The sequence below is a fragment of the Suricata suricatta genome, chromosome 11 (genome assembly GCF_006229205.1).
Source record: "Suricata suricatta isolate VVHF042 chromosome 11, meerkat_22Aug2017_6uvM2_HiC, whole genome shotgun sequence".
Taxonomy (NCBI): domain Eukaryota; kingdom Metazoa; phylum Chordata; class Mammalia; order Carnivora; family Herpestidae; genus Suricata; species Suricata suricatta.
Genome location: NC_043710.1, coordinates 25,677,939 through 25,701,057, shown reverse-complemented (window position 1 = coordinate 25,701,057; position 23,119 = coordinate 25,677,939). Strand labels below are relative to the sequence as shown.

Below are 23,119 nucleotides of genomic sequence, written 5' to 3'. Positions count from 1 at the left end.
GTTCAAGCTCTCTCCTCCAGTTTCCCACATCCCCTGGTTTGACTTAGAAGGGTAATTGGTACAACACACAACAGAAGCTGGACATCTAAAGTCAGTAACTTTAAGGGTTTAAGCTTTATAGAGGCTCAAAAAAGAGCGTGGGAACATCTTTTGAGACCATGGTATGGCCAGTGTAGGGGGGGAGGGGGCTGTAGGGTGGAAGGAGGGTGAGAAGGTTAGCTCAGAGAGGTGATCCAGGAATTCCCAAAGGTTGGTCCTGACTCAGTGAATTGCCAGGTTAGTGTAAAATGACTCACTTGTGGCAAGTGACAACCTCAGTCAGTCCCACACTAAACTGTCGGGAAGCAGGCAGGCAAAGTATTTCCTCCTGGGAGAATTTGCATGGCCCCCTGCGCTGTCTACCCCACACTTCATTGGCTGATTGTTAAAACTTGCACATATTCAGAAGGGAACCAGTGTTCTAGATGGCCTAGTTGAGTGGTTTTTATATAATTTTTTCAAAGTAAAATCCTTTGTCTAAATGAAGTCTCACCCAGTCTAGGGTATCAAACTAATGGAGCTTGGAATTTTTGTGCTTGGAATGGGGTCGGGTGGGGGAGGCAACAGCCCATGCTAAAGCCTTTGCTTTGATTTCTGGGTCTGTCTCTGCAAGGGATCTCCCAGGAACCTGCAAGTTCTATGAAACACAATAAGACAGTGCAAACACATTGTTGCAACGAATACCATCCCATTTCAGGTGCCTCTCCCAACAAAAGAGAGCTGAAGGTCCTGGAAGTAATGGGAGATGTACAAGGTCATTCCTGGACCAGTGCTCTTTCCAGGAACACACCAGGGCTGGCTTCTCAGGTTATTATGAAAATCTTCCGGGGGGGGGAGGGGGGAGAGGGGGGGGAGGCACTCTGCCCCCAGGTGTTTCAGGAAGGTGGTGCCTCTTGGTGACGTCAAACTCTGCTACTACTGGCAACATTTTTCAAAGTGCCTGCTTTTCAGGTAGGGCTCAGAGGCACCATCCTCTTCCAGGCAGGCACCACCGCCCCCCACCGCACCGTGAACCATGAAACAGACCACAGTGGTTGGGGAGTAGTCCCTGAGAATTCAGGAGCAGCCTATAGTCAAGCAGGCTCTTCCTGACTCAAAACCTTACCCTGAACTGGAAAGTGGTTGTTACTGGCTGCATGTTTTTCTCCCCCAGATTCATGTTTTGGACTCTTACCCCTCAGTGTGATGGTATTTGGGGATGGGGGACTTTGGGAGGTCATTAGGTCAGGAGGGTGGAGCCCTTATGAGTGGGATTAGTGCCTTTATAAGAAGGACCCCCCCATCAAGCTTGCCCCCTCCCCCATTCCATCTCAGTCTGTCTCTCTTTCCCTCTCTCCCTCTCCCTCCTTCTCTCCCTTCCTCTCTTTCTCTGTCTATCTCTCTCCTTGTCTGTCTCCCTCCCTATCTGTCTCTGTCTCTTTCCCCCACTCATGTGAGGCTAAAAGAGAGCCAGCCATCTGCAAACCCGGAAGACTGTTCTCAGCAGAACCCAGCTGTGCTGGCACCCTGATGTGGGGCTTCCCAGCCTCTTGAACTGTGACAAAGAAATCTCCTGCTGCAAATCTCCTGCTGCGTAAGCCATCCAGTCTGTGATATTCAGTTCTAGCAGCCCAAGCTGACCAAGAAGGTGGTGACAGCCACACAATTTTGTGAATGTGCTGAGGGCTACTGTATGGCTGCAATGGTAAATGGTACGTTGTGTGTATTTTAGCACAATAATAACAACAAGAACAATAACAGCAGCAGCAACAACAACAATAATGAGACTTCTATGGCTCCCTATTTCCTAAGGGTCAAGTTCAAACTTCCTGGTCAAGTCTATGACCTGAGCAGGAGGGCTCCTGTTTACCTCTCTGCCCTCCCTTCTTGCTGTCCTCTCTAGATCATTTATGTGATCAAATGTTCAAGCCGCTCTACGACATTGCCTGAACAAGTCGTGTGCTTTCACCTTTCTGTGCTTAGTCACAATTTTGCTTTTCGTCATGCCAGCAAACCCATTTACGGTGCTTACTATATGCAGATATATATATATATATATATATATATATATATAGTGCTTAATATATGCAGGACTTTTGAGTCATGTACTCCACCAATTCTATGGAACGGAGACTGTTATTAATGTCATGTTAGATGCGAGAAAAACTGAGGCCCAGAGGCTAATTTACCTGTTTAAGGTCACGCCATGCAATGTATGAAGTCAGGGTTTCTCGTTCCTAAATCCTTGCAATTAATTACTACAGAGGAGTAATGCTGGCGTGGATGCCTGGCCCTTGCCGGTTTTCTGAAGAATCCCTCCTCCTCAAGGCCTCAGATATCACCTCCCTTGTGAAGCCCCCAGCCCCCAGTGTTTCCCAGGAAAGGGCACAGTGCAGTGCATGCCTGTGTGCGGCTCTCTCCTCTAGGATCTCTAGGATCACTAAGGATCTGCTCACACGTATTTTACAGCACGTTTCTTATTGTGTGGTAACAGCCGGCCTGTGGGGCTGATTCCCCACCAGAGTGTGAGGCCCCTGAAGATAGGGCGGATCTTGTTTATCTTGATACTTTTGAGCACTCACTATGTGTTTGGTGAATAAGTGAGAGCTGCATACACTTTATCTCAATTTTTCAGTTTCTTTCAGTAAATAACAAAATCCAAAAAGAATTACTTTGGATCAGAAATTCTACAGTGGCTCCTTCAGGGTCTTCCCACAGTCTCTGGCAACCATTACCATTTTCTGTGCACCCCACCAGGCCAGAAGCCCATTCGGATACACTTTCCGTGGTCCACATGAACAATAAACACTGCTTTTGCGTTTCAAATATCAAGTCGCTGGATATTATAGGGAGACATGAAATTATAATGCAAAGCATGGTTTTTCTAACTCAAAATCCCTCCCCTGAAGAATAGGACCATCTTCCTCCCCTTTCTGAGATGTACTGGGTAGGACAGACGGGGAAAAGTGGATGAATGTTTGCATAGATGGGAGTATAAATAGGAGCAAGAGAGAATGGGTGGACATTTGGTGGATGAGAGGATGGATAAAATGGCGAATGGGTATGTGGATGACGGGGGGATGGACATGGAACGATGCACTGAAGAACACATGTGGCCGGCCGGCCGGCTGGCTGGAGAAGAGGACTGCATACCGCTGGATGGATGTAGATTTATGAAGAGGTGTGGAAGAGTGTATGGGAAGGTGGAGGAGAAGGGGTATGGGAGAGTCGTTGGAAGAGTAAGCAGGAGATCCATGGATGGAAGAAAGGGTGTGTGGTTGGATACGTGAATGGTAGAGAAGATGAATAGACGCATCAGCCCTCGAGCGCTGTGAGCAAAGATGGGTAGATGATGGATGGGCAGGTGGAAGGACGTTTGGGAGGATGAATGGCTGACTGGATAGGTCCAGGCGCCACCCTGGGACTGGAAGTTGACACACGGGTTGCAGGAGGGAAATAGCTGCCCCCTGGCTGGCCACCTAGCTTTCTCTGAACCGCCCTGATAAGAAGCAAAACTCCACTGGAGCCATGCGGAACGTCACTACTCTTTCAGGGGAAGAAGAATGCGCTTGTCCTCTTCCCGGGGAAGAATCCCAAGCTCCCCACCCTTCCTTGCCACCGTGAGCTGGGGAGCGCCCCTACCCAGTGCGTGACCTCGCCGAGATCCCATCTCCTCTCCCAGAATATCCAGCAGCCGGTGAAACTCCGAGAGATCACTTTCCAGCCCCATTCACAAGAAGCCTAGCGGAGACGAGGGGTCGAAGGCTGAACCCAACGGGACTAAGGTTTCAGGACCCGGCCATCCCCTTTGCCCGGCCAGAGGACGCCCTTCCAACGGGCCGGGAGAGGAAACCGGTGCGTCCCGGGGCTCACAAGCACCCCCGGGCCCCCGCCGAGGCCGCCCGGGCTTACGGTCTCCGCCGGGCACGGGGCGGGGGCGGAAGGGCCAGCACAGGGGAGGGCTGCTACGTCTTTAAACCACTGCGGCGGCTGCTTAGTCACAGCCCCCTCGCTTGGGTGTGTCCTGCGCTCGCTCCCTCCCTCCCTCTTAGGTCACTCTTTCAGCCCTTGAATAAAAACTGCACCCAACTTCCCAGGCGCCCTCATTGCCCAGCCGGACCCCAGCCCCCGATAGGCTCGGGCCGCCTAGCTCGCCCCGCGCTCCGCCGGCCCCCGCCCAGCGCACCGGATCCCCGCTCGCCCCCTCGGTTCGCTCGCACCATGGACAAGTTTTGGTGGCGCTTAGCCGGGGGACTGTGCCTCTTGCAGTTGAGCCTGGCACAGATCGGTGAGTGCCGCGGGGGGGCAGCGGGAGGGAGTGGCCCGGGCGGCCGGGACGGAACCTGCAGCCACCTGGCTGAGCGGGCCCCGGGGACCCGAGGCGAGCGGGCGGCGAGCGGCGTGGATTTGGTTAAGGAGAGCGGGGCGAGGATTTGCGCTAAGCTCTCGGAGTGTGTGTTGGTGCGAAGCACCGTTTTGTTGAAAGGAAAAGAGAAAGAGCGAAGAAAGTTGGCCGGGCCGGCTGCCGGCACGCAGTTTGGGGTGAGGTCTCCGGTGCCGGTGCCGGAGCACAAGGCAGAAAGTAACTGTACTCGTGGGCGCGCCCAGCCGGTGTCTGGACGGACAGGCTCCAAGGGCGCTGGAAGCCTGGCTGGGCTGTCGCCGGGCAGGGCGAGGCGGGGCGGGGGCCGGGGCTATTAGCCAGGTGGTCCTAGAGAAGATGGTGTGAGAGCTGGTGGCAATGAGCCTTCCAGAAAAGGGGTGCCGGCGCCCTGCAGCTCCCCACTGCGCCTGGGCTCCCAAGCTTACAGTTGGCTCCGGTCACTGACTAGCGCTTGTGGGAACTTGAACCAGCTCTGTGAGGTTCTGGGTTTCCACGAGGTGCCAGCCTGGGGCAGGGAGTGTGAGGAGGAAAGGCAATGACTGAGCCAGCTACTCAAACCTCCTGCTCCTGCCAATCAGTTAGGGGAAATCCAGACAGTAACGTGGCTCATATTCCCAGCCTGGCAGGGAGAGGAGCCCCGGCATCAGGGTGGTGTTAGGCCCCCCAGAGCTGGGGCTGCCTGTACCCCATCAAAACCGGGGCTGCGTCTTTCAGTGGCTGTGGAGTGGGTGGCCCGCCTGTGATATACTCTGGTGAGACTGAACTCCAAACGTTCCTTCCCTTTGTCCCTAGATGTACAGATAATTACATGGCTGATTTGCTTATTGCTAGCAAAATTAATTCTTCTTTTAAGAAGTGCCAGCTGGGTCATTAAGACAGCTCAGCCTATGGTTAATTCCACTCAGCAAGTATTTATTAAACCCAGCTCTGGGGGTACCAAGAAAGTAGAGATACAGTCTTGCCTGGATACTTCAGATTGGGGATAAGTGGGGATCGAAGATTCAGATTCCTGAAACAGAAAGAATTATAAAGATAATAATAGAAGAAATGACAGCACCAGCCAGCAGTTATTGCACACTTTCACTGTGCTAAATGTTTACAAGTGTTACCTTATTTCACTGTGACCCGTGACCCGGGGAGAAGTGTCCTGTTATTAAGCCCTGTTTCAGGAGGGAAACAAACTAAGGCTCAGAGAGGTTAAGTAACTTCCCAGTTCTCACACAGCCAGAAGGATTGGTGCGCATGTGAACCCAGGTCCATTAGGCTTGCTTTGTGGGAATATGTTAGACTATATGTATGGCACGGACTTACTTGGAAAGAGTTTGGGGGTGGAGGGTTGAGGTGGACCAGAGGCCTTCGGAGGCTTCCAGGGCGAACTGAGCTCCAAGAAGTCCTTGAAAGGCAAAAACACTTGGCATGCCAGAGAAGAGAAAACCTGGGCCCGGCCTTCTCTGTGACCTCTGGGGAAGTTTGTTTGTATATTACCTCCTGGTGATGTCTTCTGCTTTGTGTCTGAGGATTCTGGCTCCTGACTTCTTCCAACCAGTCTCCCTGATTCTTCTTAAGGGTCACATCCCCAAATATTTGACACTATCCTGACCCAGAGACCAGAGGGCTCACTCCTGCCCCACGTTTTCATGGTCGTTTTGGGCAGCGTCATTTGGAGGAAGCACAAAAAAGTGCCAATAGTAATAACTGCCTGGGCCTTGGTTTCATGTGCTTGTAATGTTGTTTGGAAGGAACTGAGACTTGGAAGGGAGACGTGACCTAACAGCAGCTTGGCTGGGCGGGCAGGGAGGGGAAGGAGGAAATGGAGGGGTACAGAGGCAGTCCTATTGCCCCAGCGCCCCGGTTGGGAGTGGGGGATCTCCAGAAGACAATGAGGAAATTTTGGAAAGGAGCAAGGCTTGGGGGAGGAAGAACGGGTCCGTACTTCATATCTGGAAGCAAAGAGTAGAGAAATGGCCAAATGTAATTAAGCAACACTGGACGAGAAATTAAGTTGGAGAACAGACACTGTGAATTAGGTGTCATATGCGGGAAGAGGAAAGCAGCCGTGGGTAGGGGACAAGTGGGAAGAGCCCTCCCACATCTCGCCTCCCTCTTTCTCCTGTGGGCCAGAGGTTACTGCTGGGGAGTTGCACCCCTGGTCTTGAGAAAGCGGGGTGCATCTGGGAGCTCTTGAGGGTAACAAGTGCCCTTCTGCTCCCTGGGAGTACTAGAGACCTCTCTTCCTGGGAGTTAGGGCTTTGGCTGTGTTTTCCCAGGTGGAGAAGCAAGAAATCCATCACTACTGAGGTTAGCATCAGTTAATTCAGTTATTCACCAGATACACATTGGACGTCTCATTTCCTGCAAAGACGCGGTGCCAAGTAGGTGTGTGTGACGCTGGCAGCCAGTAGCAAATGGTTCCATTTTCTTTCAAATTGCCCCACGCAGATGCAGCATGGGCAGCATGAAATTCTTAAATTACGACAGGCCCCCTTCCATTCATTCAAAAAATATTTCTTGACTCATTGTCATAGACTCACTGATGGCACTTCTAGGACCATTTAGAAAAAACCCTTCTTTTTCCCATGGAGGAAGCAGACCCTGAACAGAAGGAAGAAGTGACTTTCCATGTTGCAGACAGACTTAGGGCTGGACATTTTTCATCCATGGGGCTCTGAAATACCCGCATCACCAAAAATGCCACCTTTGTCCCCGCGGTGAGCCTAACACTGGTTTCACGCCCTAAATGCTACCTTCAACTTTCACTACAACTTTTTTATACTGTACTCTATAATGTACACAGTTTGAGTTTAAGATAAAGAACAGCGATATATATTCCTTACCACAAAACAAAGTTTCTTCTCGAGGAAGAGTCCCTGTACTGTCCTGGGACCTCCCAGGGCCTCCTGGAGCATGGCCAGACCCCTCAGAGTTAAAGAGCACCCCTGTTTTAAAAGCCTGGCACTGCTACTGAAAATAGGGTTCTAAGTCCCAGGAAGTGCATTTACTGAGCACTGGCTTTGGGTGAGGCATTCAGCCAGGGCGGTAGAATAGATTATTCTATACAAGCTTCAGGATGTCCTAAATATGTTTAGTTAGCCCCATTTTCTAGATCAGGGAATCGAGGCTCAGGGAGGCGGCATGACTTGCCCAAGGACACACAGCCAGGGGATGGTGGAGTGGGAGTTTCCCATTGTCTAACAGCCCCTGTGTTAGACTCCGGTGCTTAGGCTCCTTTGATTCACTGCTTTGGAAACTGTTCGTATGTCGTTCCCATAGTCTCCCCATCCCTTGTGACCAGCTACTCGACGCCTGGTGTGAATGAATGGCTTTCTCGTTCCCCCTGGCCGGCTGAGGGCTCTTGGCCGCTCTACCCTGCCCTGCTCTGGACTGTCTCTCCCCAGGCTTGGCCACAGCTGTCAAAAGATGCCAGCCTAGTTATTTGTTACTAAAATAAGTCAATTCCCTTATCAGCGCCCAGCTGCCCTTCTAGACATGCTCTCATTTGCAGGGAAAAAGGGAGAGGCTGTTCCTTGTCTAAGAGACAAGTTAGGGCAATGTCCTCTGCCTGAAAATTAAGGAAGAGGCTTGCAGAGGCCCTCACCCTAACCCTGCAAGCATTTTAGAAGCGTTGACCCAGAAAGCCCCTCCTCACATGCTCACTGGAAATCTTCAGTGTTTATTTAGGGGGCTGTCTGTGCTCCAGAGAGGGAAAGTCTTGAGGACCCAGGTGGTAGGCTGACATGGTTTTCTACAAAAGTCAAGGGTCTTGAACTGAAAGGCAGAATGGAGCTTTAGGGGGTGTGGTGTCTCCCAGGTGAGACTTTAGATCAGTCTACAGTGTCCAGGCTGATGTTTCAAGCTGGGGTTCCCTGACAGAGTGCAGGTGGGCTGCTGCTGGGTCTAGACTGGGCTGTGCTGGCCTGTGCTGGGGCTGGGGCTGGGGCTGGGCTGGAGCTGGCTCTAGACTGGCCTGTGCTGGGGCCTGGGCTGGGGACTGGGCTGTGCTGGGGCTCAGCTAAGGCTGAGCTATGTTTCCCCAGCACCTCTGTTTCAGCCAACTCCACCCAGGGTCTAAAAAGGAAGTGACTCTTGTGAAAGAAGAGATGAAGCAGGTGGCAGATGCTGACAGACAAAGCATGGTTCTCAAAGGGGATCTTTTCTGCTTCAGAAAGAAATTCTAGGGGGGGGGTTGCACAGTGAGAAGCTGATGACTCAATTTCCTTTGTGTCCCTGCTTGAATGGGAAGCACACAAGTGTATTCTTTAGAATCATCAGGGTAGACTAGTGCTTCCTACCTTAAATTCAAACCCCACTTTTCATGCACTGAGCAAGTCGAGATGCTTTCTTAAAAAGTGTACTCCCCCAAAACTGGCCATCAAGGGTGTGGGAAGCCAGACCAATCCGATAGAGTTAGGAAGGGGTGTTTTCTAGTCTGTGGTTGTGGAATCTGGCTTGGCATGGATAAAGTGATGGTGCATGCCAAAGTTTCTAGGACAGTCAGGATTTCAAAGTGCAAATATTCTACCAGTTGACACATTGTATATATTTTGACTAAGTGTCTATATACTTCTCTACCAATAAATAAATAGCTTCATGTGATTAGAAGTCAAAAACTTTGCAAAACATCTTACGTAATTGAAATTCACATCCTTACAACTCCTTAAGGGATTGAGTGTCTGATTCCATTGATGTCTGGTTCCAAAAATGTGTGCATTGGAGAGACATATTTAATATTCCTTTGCTCTCCACTTCTTGATCACCCCAGTATGTGAAGTACAAGACAAGTCCCATATTTGATTCTTGCTTGCTAGATGTGGGCATGTGTACACTGAAGGTGTGCCTCTAAGTATGTGTGCATCTGAGCCCATGTGTTTGCACGTAAGGTGAATATTGCAGGTCAGTCCTTAAGAATTTATAAAGTGTCTTCTGTGGTCCCACACTGTGGTGGGTACCACAGAGGAATTACATGTCTGAGGTTGGCACTTATAGCTAAGAACCTTGGGGTGTTACAGGCAGAGCATGTAGCACTGATCGATAGCAAGGCTGTTTTAGACTGTAAGCCTGACAGCATTTCTGAGCCAAGACACACACAGCAAGGGAGGTTGGAGGGATCCATGAAGGAGACAAAATGGCAATAGGGACAAAATAAGATTTGAATATATGAAAAAAACAGAATGAAAAGGGGGTGTGTCTATCTCTGCTACCCTGCTATTAATTTACCCACTCTCTAGTAAGTTAGTCAACTAGACAGTGTATTCAACAACATGAGCTAGCTCATGGTGGATGTAGTATATGGTTTCCTAGGTAATGGCTGACCTTGTATCTCTGACTTCCACGAACTGGATTCTGGGAGTGCACCCGCCCTCCCCAAGTTGTGACAACCAAAAATGGCTCAGACTTTGCCACATTGGTGGTGGTGATGGATAAAGCCACGCCACACTGAGAATCTGGTATCATAAGGGGGCCACCATGCCAGTAACCTCCCCTCTGACTATGTGGCATCTGGTTCTCAGAGGGCCCCAGTTAACTAGCCTTAAAACTCCACAGTAAAACCATGCATGGAGGCCTTTTTATCTTGTGAGGCCAGGGGGTGCTAATGACTTTCACACTTCTCAAAGGGGGAAAACCCAAAACCTATCATCTCTTCTATTATCTTTCCTCCTTAGGACCCTGGGAGCCCCCTGACATCAGGAAATGTGTAACATTTTTTTTTTTCTGGTGGTCCCAGATCCTAGGGTTGGCCCTAGCTGCCAGTAACTTTTGAACTAAAATGAATATCCAGAATATAGAAGTAACTTCATCCTGTGTACAGAATATTCTGGACACCATACATAGGATGCAACTACATCTGTGTGTCTTTGGTAACAGTGGAGATGGCTGTTTTGCTCCAGGCAGGGCTGAGAAGGGCGCTTGGCCGGTCAGCTGCCCGCCACTGGGCTCTCATTTGGTCTGCCCCAAACAGGGAGATCACCCGTCTGTTTGTGGTTTTGGTGGCTGCTTGCTGTGGCCAAGGACGTCTGTCTAAGGACAGGGTTACCAGCTTCTTGGGCTAAGAAGGGAGAGGGAGACAGGCAGATGATGACTCCAACCCCCAAATTTAAGCCTCAAAATAAAACACTCCCCAGCAGCGGCCCACTTGGAGGTCCGGTTATTTTGGAGATGCTGATCCGACGTCGAGACCCCTTCTGACCCCCCTGCTTCTGGCAGGTGGTGGCAGCTGGGAGAGAAGCTGAAGAGCTTCACAGAAAATTCTCACCTTCTCTGTGGCTCTCCTGCAGCCCCTGAAAGGGGGGTAGGGGAAGCCTACCGCCTGCTGGGAAAGCCTCACTGGCAACAGCAAACCGTGCCTCCTCCCCATGGAGCTCGCTGAGTCTGGAGTTGCCCACAATGGGGGCAGGTCCTGCCTACCCAGGGATCATCTGCCCAGTGAGCCTCGGACACTGGGGAGTCAAGTGAGGAACGAGGGGAGGATGTCGTGGGGGAAAAGAACATCCGAAGCCAGATCTTCCCTGAGTGTGCTGTGCGCTGGCTGCCTGGGTGTGTCCACCTGAGGCAAGTGGCCCTCCTAAGTGCAAGTGTGGGCAGACAGGTGGGTGGGGAGGGCTGAGTCACCGAGGAGGTGATTTGCAGAACTCGGGCCCCAAAACTCTTCTTCGAGTCTCCAGCTTTTCAAAGTAAAGGTTAATTGCAAAACTCCAGCTGGGAAAGACTACTCCCATTTGCTATAGTGTATCACTGCAAGTCTCCTTTGGAGGTGCCTGGAAGTCAGTCTTTCTTCCCCACAACTTTCTTGTCAGTTAGAGAGGGCTCTTGTACCTTCTGCACTGTTTCTTTGCAGTGAGTTGTGTATTTCTGAGATAGCGATCACCACAATATGTAGCAATAGTGAATACTTAACACTACTAGCCATATGCCCACACTGGGACCTTCCGTTTCCTGCACACTCGCTTGCTTAATCCATACACCAACCTTATGATGTAGTGCTATTATTAGCCCTCTTTTAGGCCATAGGGCATCTGAGTAACTTGTCCAAGGCCACAGAGCTCTAGTGATGGAGCTGAGATTTGAACCTAGGTGGTCTGGCCCAGTGGCCCAAGCTCTCACTGGTTCTCTTAGTACATGAAGACATCAGGGCCCTCAGAAACCCAGATGGTGATGACTGGTCATGCTCTGGTTGTTTTCATAAACTCCATTTGGGAATTGGTGTGGGTTAGGCCATAGCGTCCATAGAGGTAGCTTTGCCCTCCCTTTGTAGAACATGATGTCAGAAGAAGGCTAGAATTGCAAATATGAAGGAGAAAGAAGTGGCTGTGGAAAGTTCTCCCCATTCATACTCTGAGTGGCTCATTCATTCCAATTCTTGCATAGAAGTTCTTCTCTCTTCTGTATGGTGGAGAGTTAGGGAGGGAAGAGGATTGAAAGGGATGGTGGCTTGAGTTATTTGTTCATTATCACTTCATTACTTGGCCCCTGGATGAAAGGCAAAGATCGCTAATTGGTGTTTCTCCATCATGTGGGGCTTTGGCACGTGAATGGAGAAAGCTGGAAAAAGAGTCAGTCAAATAACAGGAACATGTTTGCTCTCAGGGCAAGGTCCTTGGTCCCAGGGCCTTCTCTCTACCAGCTAAAATTGATGAGGGGGGAGGAAGCTCAGAGAGGCAGCCAGCAGGGATCAGGCTGCACTCACCCTGGCATAAGGAATGGAGCAAAAACTAGAAGTGGACGCAGCCTGTCTTCCCAGCCCTAGCCTAAACCTAAAAATGGCCTGGCTTCTGTGTGTCCCAGCAGGTGAATCTTGCATGGGGAGGTGGGGGAGATGTGCAGGGTTTCCTCTGGATGCTTTGCCTGAGAAACAAGGCACCCAGGAAGGGTGGAGGCAAAGCCCCCGGGGACATCTGACTCGGTCTGTAAGAAGGGACCCTGAGCTCAGAGGTTCACAGATTCCTTACCTGTTTGAATCTCACTTGAGCAGGTCTGCAGTGCCTTCCGTGACACCAGTCCTAGGTCTAGGCAGCATCTTTTCCCACGTCCTCTCTCAAAGAGAATCTGCCGAGCCATTAGGGTGATGGCAGTAAAGCCCATTCTCCAGTGTTTATCATTATGCAACTTGAGAAGCCAGGGGGAAACCGGCACTTGCATTCGACCAGTACCTGGTCTCCTGCCTCCAGTCTAGAAGGTGGTTTCCGCCCAGGCCCCTGCCCCCAGTCCTCACACACTCCAAAGGTAGTAAATGCAGATCCACCACCTGCCAGAGTCACAAATGCTGGCATTGCCGGGCGTGAGGTTCAAGCAGAGCCCAGAAGAGCTACATACTCTTACAGCCTGCGGGGGACCCGTGGGTGTCACCGAGTCAGCCCCGCCGATGCCAGCTTGTTGCACACTCCTGTTTTCCTGCAAAGGGAAGACACGGGCTCAGGCACCTATAAGAGTGCTGGTTGCACAGAGGTAGATCAGACTTGAAGAGGGAAACGACACTGCCCTGGAAATCTTTTGCCCAGAAGTTCATCTTTGCGGTGGATCTTGTGTCGAGGACAAGTTGGCTCCCCAATGTCATCCTTGAAGGTCAGGTACACCCCTCCTGACTTCTGAGAGTGACTGTTACTCTTCTGTTTTCCTATTTCTCCCTGATAACTCGTAAAAGCCCCACAAGCACATCTCTGTCTAAAAGAAGGAAGTGTGCGGATGCCTCTGAGCTGTTTGGCCAACTGTTGTCTTTCACTGGTGACCATAGAAACTCGTTAGGGAAAAGTTCATGCTTTATGTACATTATATACATGTTTGTATTGCTATAGCCCCCAAGTGTCAGTTCTCCAATTAATGTAGATGCTCAATAAATACTGGATGGCTGGGATGCCTTGGTGGCTCAGTCGTTTGCGCATCTGACTTTGGCTCAGGTCATGATCTCACGGTTCGTGGGTTTGGGTCCCGCATCAGGTTCTCTGCTGTCACCATGGAGCCTGCTTTGGATCCTCTGCCCCACCCCCATCTCTGTACCTCCCCAGCTCATGCTTTCTTTCTCACTCTCTCTCTCAAAAAAGAATTTGGATGCCTGACTGAATGAATGAAATTTCTAGATTTTATAGGTTCTGACTAATTCTTTTTCATCCTTTTTTTACTTTCTGGTCTATAGAAACCTTTTAATTTTGCTTTTTCTAGTGTCCCTTGTAGTGATCCTCAAACCTCCTTGAAATTGCTTTTCTCTGCATTCTCTTTGAGTGTACCTTTCTGAAAGTCCAACATGTCAGGCAAGGTGGGGGAGGTTCAGAGCTCACTGGGTCTTGTTCAGTAAGTCAGGGTCTTGATTTCCTATAGGTCTGTCTGCCCCTAAGCTCCAGGTCTTCCTTCCAAATCTGGTCTCAAGTGTAAAAAAAAAAACCCAAGTCTCAAAATCATGTTCTCAATGACGCTTAGAGGAAAGATGTTGACTTTTGTCCACTCTGTTAAAAGAAAAGAAAGGGGGGAGTTGTTTCTTTCAATGGTTTGAAAACCTTCCATTCCAAAGACCACTTGTGCCAAACCAGAAGTTTAATGTGGTGCAGTGGAAATGGAGTTTGGCTTTGGAGGAGGGCTGTGGAGAAGAAGTAAGGGCTGTGAAAAGGGGCAGACTTCAGGTTGATTCTGCCCTTCGCCACTTCAGGGAGGCATGAGCTCAGTGCACATGTTAAATGTTTAGAACAACGTTTAGCATGTGGTGTCTAGAGCTAGGTGTCTAGCACATAGAGGGCCTCACAAATAGAAATGGCTATTATATTATTATATTCTAGTTTGCTGAACAAATCATTTCACCCCTATTTACTTTCAATTTTCCATGCCTAAAATGAGAGGGCTGGATTCCAGTTGATCTATAAAGTCCTTTCCAGGCCTCACATTCTATAAATCCACCTCTCTGTGGGCCACGAACACCTAAGCCTCATAAAACTTAATGGAAAGAATAACATGACTGTAATGCGGTGCCAAAAAAACAAGTGATGCCTGGTTTGTATTAAATGTCAGAAGTGAATTATTAATCCATGCCAGAAACAAGTCCATTCACCCAGTTACACTCTAAACCTCAGTGGACAAGCATGACTCTTAGGAACAAGGTGCTTTGTTCAGAGGATTCGACTGATTCCTTTCAATTGCTTGGGAACGGACACATGAAGAAACGTGGGCCAGAGAAGTTAGGAACATGTTTTAGTCACACAGCTAAAATTACAGGAAGCTAGTCCTGGGTTTACCTGCAGGATTTGAATGCAATACCCTTTACCTGAAACTGTACTTTAAAAAAAAAAAACATTGTTTCAAGTGACCAGAAAATCTAACTCATGAAGAAGAGAACAGATTCTATCCTTCACTCTCAAAGTTCCATGGGTAACTTGGATTTTTCAGCCTCAAGGGAATGCTGTAACATGTTGGTGCGAAACAAACCATAATATTCAGGCAAAGCAGCACGTAGAGGGTGAGCTATAGTAGCCTATGGAAAATAAGTAGGGTAGCAGTGGGGGGGTCTTAAAAAAAAGAACAAACAAAACACACACATAGACATGTACATACATATACACACCAAGGCACTGGGAAAGGCAGACTTTTGAGATGGCAAGTTGCTGCTTCTATGGATAACTTTCCAGATTCCTGCTAAGATATTTATTTCTTTTTCATAAAGCCAGACAAGCCTCTTTTGCTTAGGAAAAGAAGAAAAGGAAGGAAGGAAGGAAGGAAAGAAGGGGACATCTTTTTGCTGAGGAAAAGAAAAAGATAGGAAGGAAGTAGGGAAGAAAGGAAGGAAGGAAAGATGGAAGAAACAGAAAGAAAGAAAGAAAGAAAGAAAGAAAGAAAGAAAGAAAGAAAGAAAGAAAGAAAGAAAGAAAGAAAAGAAAGAAAGAAAAAAGAAAGAAAGAAAGAAAGAAAGAAAGAAAGAAAGAAAGAAAGAAAAAGAAAGAAAGAAAGAAAGAAAGAAAGAAAGAAAGAAAGAAAGAAAGAAAGAAAGAAAGAAAGAAAGGAAGGGGAAAAGAGGGAGAGGGGAAGGAAGGAAGGAAGGGAGGAAGGAAGGAAGAAGTAATGAAGAAAAGATAAAAAGAATGTCGTAAAGATAGCACTACTTAGAAACATGCCAAAGTGGGTCAGGGACTAAATGCCTCATCAGGGTTCTGATCTTCTGCCAGTCACTGAAAGTCCATTCATCCTGAGTGAGCCCATTTCACATCCATCTGGAATCCGCCAACCAGAAGCTGAAATAAAATACCAGATGGGTTCCATTCTCTTGTCATATGCAGTGCCCTCAATTATCACTTGGTCATCTGTACCTTCAGCCAATCCCATAGACACAACATCCTAGGTGAAGTGACAACCACATGCAGCCAGTGGAGGTTTGGCATTTCTCCCTCTTAGTCACAGAAGGACTGTGTGCACAACTTACCTTATGGTTTGCCCATTTCCCTAACTGAAAAATGGTGATAAACTCACTAAATTAATTCACTAAAAAGTATAGTGTAATTGGCACCATGGAAAGAAGGGAGGGAGGTGGGAGATCTAGTTTCTATCCTCAGAAGGCTTCTTATTACAGTTTTGAGGGGGAAAGTCAAACAGAAGAAAGAGCTCTACAAGAGGACATCTCTTCAAGCGCCAGAAGATGACTCTCTGTGAGTGGCAATTGTGTAGGCTTCATGAAAGAAGTGGGATTTGAGGATGAAGTGGATGCGTGTGTGAAAGAAAATGGACAGAGTGAGGAGAGAATAGGGCAACCCACTAAAGTGCAAAGCTTGAGCTGGAAGTTTCAAGTGGGGGCAAATATGTCTGGCTTGATGGGGTCAGGAGAGGGCTCAGCCTGCCCGAATAAGAGAGGCCAAGCTGAGGAACACCGAGGGATGACGTCGGACAGATTCCAGGTGATCACGTGTCAGTGGCACCATCTGCAAGATCCAGTTCTTCTGCCCCAGGGATGTTCTCACGACTCCCTCTTCAGAGGCCACTAGACAGAGTTCAGAAGTGGGGCAGACCCCAGCTCTACTTGGGATAACACTTCAGCAGCTCTGGCCGTGTTGGACAGTGGCAACTTAAGAGAATCCCAAGCAAGCCCTACAGCACCAAAAGCAAAAGTCATTCCCCATTGGTTACCAGACGCTGCCTGGAGGGCTGCGCTCAGAAGCTAAACCTTGACTCAGCCTCAGACGGTGCTGTGGTCCATTAGTGATGTCTGCCACAGGCACGGGATGGAGGACCCAACCCCTGTCTCATGGGGATAAGATCGCAGTGGAGCAGCAGGCTTTTCTAGTTTTACTTTCTTACAGTTGCATGTCACTGGGACTTGACCCACTCGAATATAGTCAGCAAGTCTTTCTGTAGACTCCACCTCCTTCCAGAACACAGTATAAACGCAGTCTCTTCCCTGGGGGAGTTTGGTTGCTTGAGCCTTCTCTTGGGATTCATTTGCACTGCTTTCTCGTCACCCCAAGTGAAGTTCGATGCTGGGAGCCAGGAATCTCCTCGGTTTGAACCAGAGCCAGATGCCTTGGCAGAAGGCCCCTTCTCCACATCAGCTTCTCCATCTGCAAACTGAGAAGACAAAAATGATGCCTCACCCATGGGGGTGATTGGAGGAATAACTAGCGAATGTGAGTAAAGCCTTTGAAGATGAAAGGGCTGTAGGCACATGTTAATTACAACTTTTATCAGCCCTGGAGCCTCTCTGCATTCTCAGCTGCCACTTGGGGCTCCTCCATGCCTCTTCCGTGCCTCCCAAATGCAAACAGTAACAGCATTCCACAGACTGGCCCCTCTGGGTCCCACCTGTAACATCCGAATCAAGAAGGCAGGATTCTGAACGCGGGCGGGCCAGCCCACCCTGGACCACTCAAGTTTCCCACTACTCATGCCCAAGGGAGAAAGCAAGCTCACTGCCTGGGCAGGTTTGATAAGATAGAACCAAGGTATAAACAAAAGGCTCCACCAAGAGTCACCTAGAAATAGCCCCCCAGGTGAGATTAGGACACTCTGCTCTAATTCCCACCGTGTCAAAGCCTAATTGTGTGACCTTGGGCTACTGGCTTTATCTGTCTAATGCTTCAATACACTGTGTGAGCCACCTGGGGATAATAATCCCTCTGCCTCCCCTGGACCTCTCTCCACCTTTGCCTGCTGGTGTGAAAGTGTTTTGTGCTGCTAGGCAGGAGCACGTGATTCAGAACTACAAGGTCCTATTATTACCGGAGGTAACTTTCTCCTTTATCTCTGTCTCCCGTTGCTGGTTGACCCCAATCATTGAAATTGTATTCTGCGGAATGTTCACCATTCTCTTCAGAGCTGCCGTCCCCTCCTGGGCAGGGCTTATCTAGGAGGTCGTGGTATGTGCCCAGGCTTTTTGGTTGTGCCATTTCCTGAGGACTGTAGATATAGTCAAATTTCCAGGGGACAGGGGTGCCCTGTTAAGTTGAATCACAATGCTCCTGCTAGACTAACTCAGTAAAAGTACTGGAGGCAGGGGTATAGGAGGGTTTTCAGATGCTTTGAGAGGGCTTAGAGAGTGCTAGCTGGGCTGGGCCTCTGTAGCAGCAACCAGATTTGGATCCAAAGAGGGAGAAGAGGAGAAAGGGAGAAAGGACCCTACATGAGAATTTATCCTGGGCTGGTAACAAAAAGCCAAAGATGATGGCATGTCAAAATGAAAAGGATGCTCAAAATTATGTGGGCCACTCATTTATTGGACAGATGGGGGAAAGAGATCTCAAAGACACTGCAAGGGACTTGCTCGAGGTCATATAAGTAGTTAGAATCAAAAGCCTGGTCTTTGGATTCTCAGTCGAGAACCCTTTCTGTTTGGTACTTTGAGATGATAGAGGAAAGGCCCTAAATGAGAGGATGCTAGCAGGACAAAGAGAGGAAGCTAAAAGAGTATTGGGCTTTTTAGCACAATGGGAAATAGTGTAGGTGTTTACACTCCACTGGAGCCTTTACTGTTCTTGGACCTGGTTTCCTGTGCCATACCTTGTGTATCCTTATTTGGTGTTCATCTGAATCCTTCTTGACTTAACGAGCGTTTGGAAACCAGAAAGCCCAGTGCAACCTGGCCTGGCTTTTGCCCAGCCTCTCTGAGCAATTCTGTGAGCTGAGTCAATAATCAGTGGTTTTCAAATGATTCATTTGTTCACTCAACACATATTTATTGAGTAGTACTATGTGCCAAGAGCCCTGCCGGGCACTGAGGATACAATTTGAAACAAGGGAGACACAGTTTCTACTCTCATCTAACTTACAGTCTATCTGGGAAGATGAGGGTAAACAAATGATTATTCCTTTATTGAATTACAGTTGTGGCGAATGCCGAGATAGAGAACCATGGGGCCTTTGAGAGCGGGTAACAGGGAATCCTCATCTGGTCTTCAGGAGAGATCTCCGAAGCCCAGGAGTGTGAATAGCAGTAACTATGTTTACAGAATGTCCCCCAGTTCCTTGGAGGCCCTGTTTGTTGAGCTTCTCAACCCCAACAGTGCTCAGAATCAAGAAATAGCCTGATGAGTGGGCCCCAGACCCCTTCAGCAACCCCGGCCAAGGCAGCCCCTCTTCTGGCTGCCTCACATTTGGCTCACTGAGTAAGAGAGCAAGAAAAGGAAGTTCTACTCCTCAAAATTCTGAAAGCAGCTGGTTTATCATGTCTGTCCTGAAATAGACAGTGGTAAAAAGGGAACCATGGGACCCTCCAAGCTGAGTGAAACTTTGATGATGCTGCTGATGATTTTTTTAAATAGTTTATTGTCAAATTGGTTTCCATACCACACCCAGTGCTCTTCTCCACAAGTGCCCTCCTCCATCACCATCACCTCTTCCCCCCCTCCCCCTCCCCCTCCCCCTTCATCTCTCAGTTCATTTTCAGCATTCAGTAGTCTCTCAGGTTTTGTGTCCCTCTCTCTCCCCAACTCTCCTTCCCTCTTCCCCTCCCCCTGGTCCTCCATTAGGTTTCTCCTGTATTCCTGTTAGACCTATGAGTGCAAACATATGGTTTCTGTCCTTCTCTGCCTGACTTATTTCACTTAGCATGACACCCTCAAGGTCCATCCACTTTCCTACAAATGGCCATATTTCATTCTTTCTCATTGCCATGTAGTACTCCTTTGTGTATATATACCACATCTTCTTGATCCACTCATCAGGTGATGGACATTTAGGCTTTTTGAATGAGACCTTTAGAAGTATGTGTTGGGGGAGCAGAGGAACCCAAACTCCTGGAAACAAAAAGTGTCCTATGATGCTGGAGTTATTTTAAGCTATGGGAAAAAATCCGTAATTTACTTAGGAATCTTGAATGGTAAGCCTTGGTTTAGGGTCAGATCTCATTGATTTTATTACAGGTTTCTCGGTCTATTTTTTTTTTTTTTTTTTTTTGGAGCACTTTGTTGATTGGAGCTGGGGCCCAGGGTTTGGTTAGTGTCAGCGTAGGGAGTGATTTGCAGGGTGACTCCCAGGTCATGCAGGTGCATCTCTTGGCTCCAGGCAGCAGGAACGGGCAAGAACCCTGGGTACAGATGTCCAACACCTGGCTAACAGGGCCTGACTCATTTATCTTCTTTGTTATTGGTAACTGCTTGGAGATGATAGGTCCCCCATGTAATTCCTGTCTGTCACATGTTTCTTGGTATACCCATATCAGGGCAAGCCAGCTGAATATCTCTGTAACAGAACAATTAGACAGAAACCCTCGTAAAATGTTATCTTGCACAAGAAATCTGGAGGCAAGACGATTTTAGGAGCTTAGTGATGTTATCAAAGACACACTTTTCTTCTGACTTCCCTCTCTGCCATGCCCATTGTCTTCCTACAAGTTAGCCCTCTTCATAGTCTGAAACAGACTCCCAAAGTTCCAAGCATCCTGTGAGAAAAAACAACAGTATCTAGCAGCAGAAGGGGGAATGCCTATTCACAAATGTTTCTCCCCACAAAATCAGAAGAATGGATTTTCCAGAAGTCCTGACTTCCCTTTCTTTTTCACTGGAAGAATGGGGTCACATTCCATGGGATGCTGACAGAGAACCGGTCATTGGCTGGGAGAACTCTGACCACAGTGCTTCACTTAGACGAGTCATGATTTACCCACTGGGGCTGGGAGTTGGGGCTTCACACGCCATGAAGGACACATTCAGGATTTTGAAGAAAATCAAGATTCAATAAGGAGAACTTTGTTGCACTAATAAAAATATCTGTTACAAAGTGTAAGGCCCCAAAGTGTGTCCACCCACCTAGTAGACGTGTGGTTGGAGACTGTATATAGAGTGAAGAAAAAAAAACAAAGTGAAGTTCTTGTGTTCCTAAGACACACCCTCCATCTTTTCATGAGAAGACACACCTAATGGATAGAGTTCACATGAGGGACACACTGCATTTTGGGACTTTGTGGCTTATACTTAATCATAAGAGCTGTGACTTTATCCTTTTTTATCTCTCCCAAAAAGCGTATCAGGGAATAACCTTAAATCTGTCATAATTTACAAGAAACAGTCTATTGTTTGCACACTTGAGCACTTTATTATTAGAAACTCATTACTGCAACCTATCAGCATTGCTGGAGCTGCACCATGCATGCAGACCACTAATCTGTAGTGATCCATTTAGAAAGAATTACTATGTCCTTGAATGAGTATCTCTTCCTGTAAATTATGAGATGATCATCCCCAAGGGAGATAGCTAGCTTCCCTTTTCTGTAACTACACTCCTAGAGTGTTTTAATGTGTGTGTGAAGTGTTTTCAGCTCCATTATAGAAACCAACCCTTACATTTACTTCATGATTAGCATTATTATCCTTCTGTATAGGAGACAAGTTTAATGACTTTCTTAAGGTCATACAGCTCATTAATGCAGATTCAGGGTTTGAACCCTAGTTGTTCACTCCTGGAGCTGATGTCCATGCCACTGCACTGTGTTGGCTTCCAATGGACCTGACTGACTTACTTTGCAAGAGTCTGAAATTGGCTATTGAATTTTATATTAATAATTGCTTTTTCATAAGCAGGAAAGCACCTTCCTAATAATTTCTTTGAGTCTGAAGTTCAAGGGTCTAATATCTTAGCATTTTACTGAGCCCAGAGATGAACAAGATGGTTTTGTGGGACAGGGCCCTACCTCCATGCAACTAGCTCATGAATCTAGTGAGTGGTGTGGGGGGAAACTTTGGGTTTTTGTTTGTTTGTTTGTTTTTCACCTAAATATCATTAAAGGATTTATGATGACTGCATCCTAGAAAGAGAAGCCCAAGAGATGTTTAATGCAGACCACATGGAGGGTCTGCTTGTTTTGGGTATCTAATGATGAAAGAGCTGGAGGAAATGGATTGTATTAAACCAAAATGATTTGTGGTTTATTCTGAGGATGAATTTCCTGACCATGAGGCTTGCTGAGCATTTGACTGGCTGGCTAGTTCCCAATCTACCTTTGGTTCTCCAGTGAAATAGCATTCCTTGGAGTGGCATCCCTTAGGGACAGAAAGGCTTCCCATTGGGCTAATCACTCAGCACCTTGTACTTCTATTACAACATGCATTGTGCAGTGCTGTTAACTTGTTTAATATCTGTATTCTTCTATGAGCATAAATTCCACTGACACAGTGACCTTGTATACCTTGCCCAATGCCCAGGTCCAAGGCTTACCACATGGGGTCTAGATGAAACCTTGCTGAATGAATGAAGCTGGAACTGGAATTCTCTTTTCTGAATCCTGTATCCACTTCAGTGTTGGGGTGGTTTTGTGGGATGTAGTTTACCCTCATGGATTCAGGCTGTGATCTCTGAATTCAACCACCAGCACTTTATCTATCTATCTGTGTCTCTTTGTCTATCATCTATATGCCTACCTATGTATCATCTATATACCTACCTATTATTTATGTATCTATCTACATATCTCTTTATCTACCTACCTGTGTATCTATCCATTTATGTATTTCACTTACTCACTCACTTACTCACTCACTCTATCATCTATCTATCTATCTATCTATCTATCTATCTATCTATAATCTATTGAATCATCTTTTCTATCAGAATAAGAGACAAGGGCTTAAAAGCAAAGAAGGATCAGCAAGCAGGCCACATTTCTCATTCTCTCCTTTTTCTTCATGGTTCATACCACCCCAGTTCCCCCCTCCCCTCCTTGGTTGGCATCATCTAAGAAAGAGTCTCTTCCATGACTTTCTGCAAGGGAACCAAATAGAAGCTGAATATGTACAATGTCTGACCATTCAAGATGGATGTGAAAGACAAGGAGGAAACATTTTCTGTTAGGGCAGAGGAAAAATGAAGCAAAGTTTGGCGGAACCAAGCCTTGGATCTTCTACACTCCTCTTGCTGGGGGCATAAGGAGGGACTCCCCGTGGCTCCCTCTGGGACATATTTGGGACAGCTCTCTCTCCTTTCAAACAAGTATCACCAGATAAGTCCCAGTGTTCCTTTAGGACTGTTTCTCAGGAAACAGGAAATGGACCCTATTATCTGTTTGAGCTTCCTGTTCTTTATATTGTTTAGAAGGCAAAAGTCAATAGTCACTTCTGCCTTGTTTGCTTTGTTAAGAACTGGAAAATTAGTTTGGTTTCTTCTCCAGAGGAGCTTCCCATACCCTCTGGAAGACATTCAGAAACTAGCCTCCCTTCAAATAAGCCAGTAGGGAACAGAGTGTCTTAGAGACAGGTTTCTTGCCTGCTTCTCCAGGGCTAGCTTTGGGCGCCTGAGTGGCTCAGTCGGTTAAGCAGCCAACTTCGGCTCAGG

At 47.8% G+C, this 23,119-nt stretch overlaps 1 protein-coding gene across 17 annotated transcripts in view; it reads left to right on the top strand.

The window, feature by feature from the left end:
• The first annotated feature begins 4,072 nt into the window (after nt 1-4,072).
• CD44 (CD44 molecule (Indian blood group)) overlaps nt 4,073-23,119 on the top strand; it is an 87,505-nt gene continuing 68,458 nt past the window's right edge. For 10 of the 17 annotated variants that reach the window (XM_029915772.1, XM_029915776.1, XM_029915774.1 and 7 more), the window contains exon 1: nt 4,074-4,306. In XM_029915772.1, coding sequence (XP_029771632.1) covers nt 4,240-4,306 — 67 coding nt within the window. In that variant the 5' untranslated portion in view covers nt 4,074-4,239. Of the gene's footprint in view, nt 4,307-23,119 lie in introns of all 17 variants that reach the window. The other 7 variants (XM_029915783.1, XM_029915780.1, XM_029915779.1 and 4 more) reach the window with 3 other exon arrangements.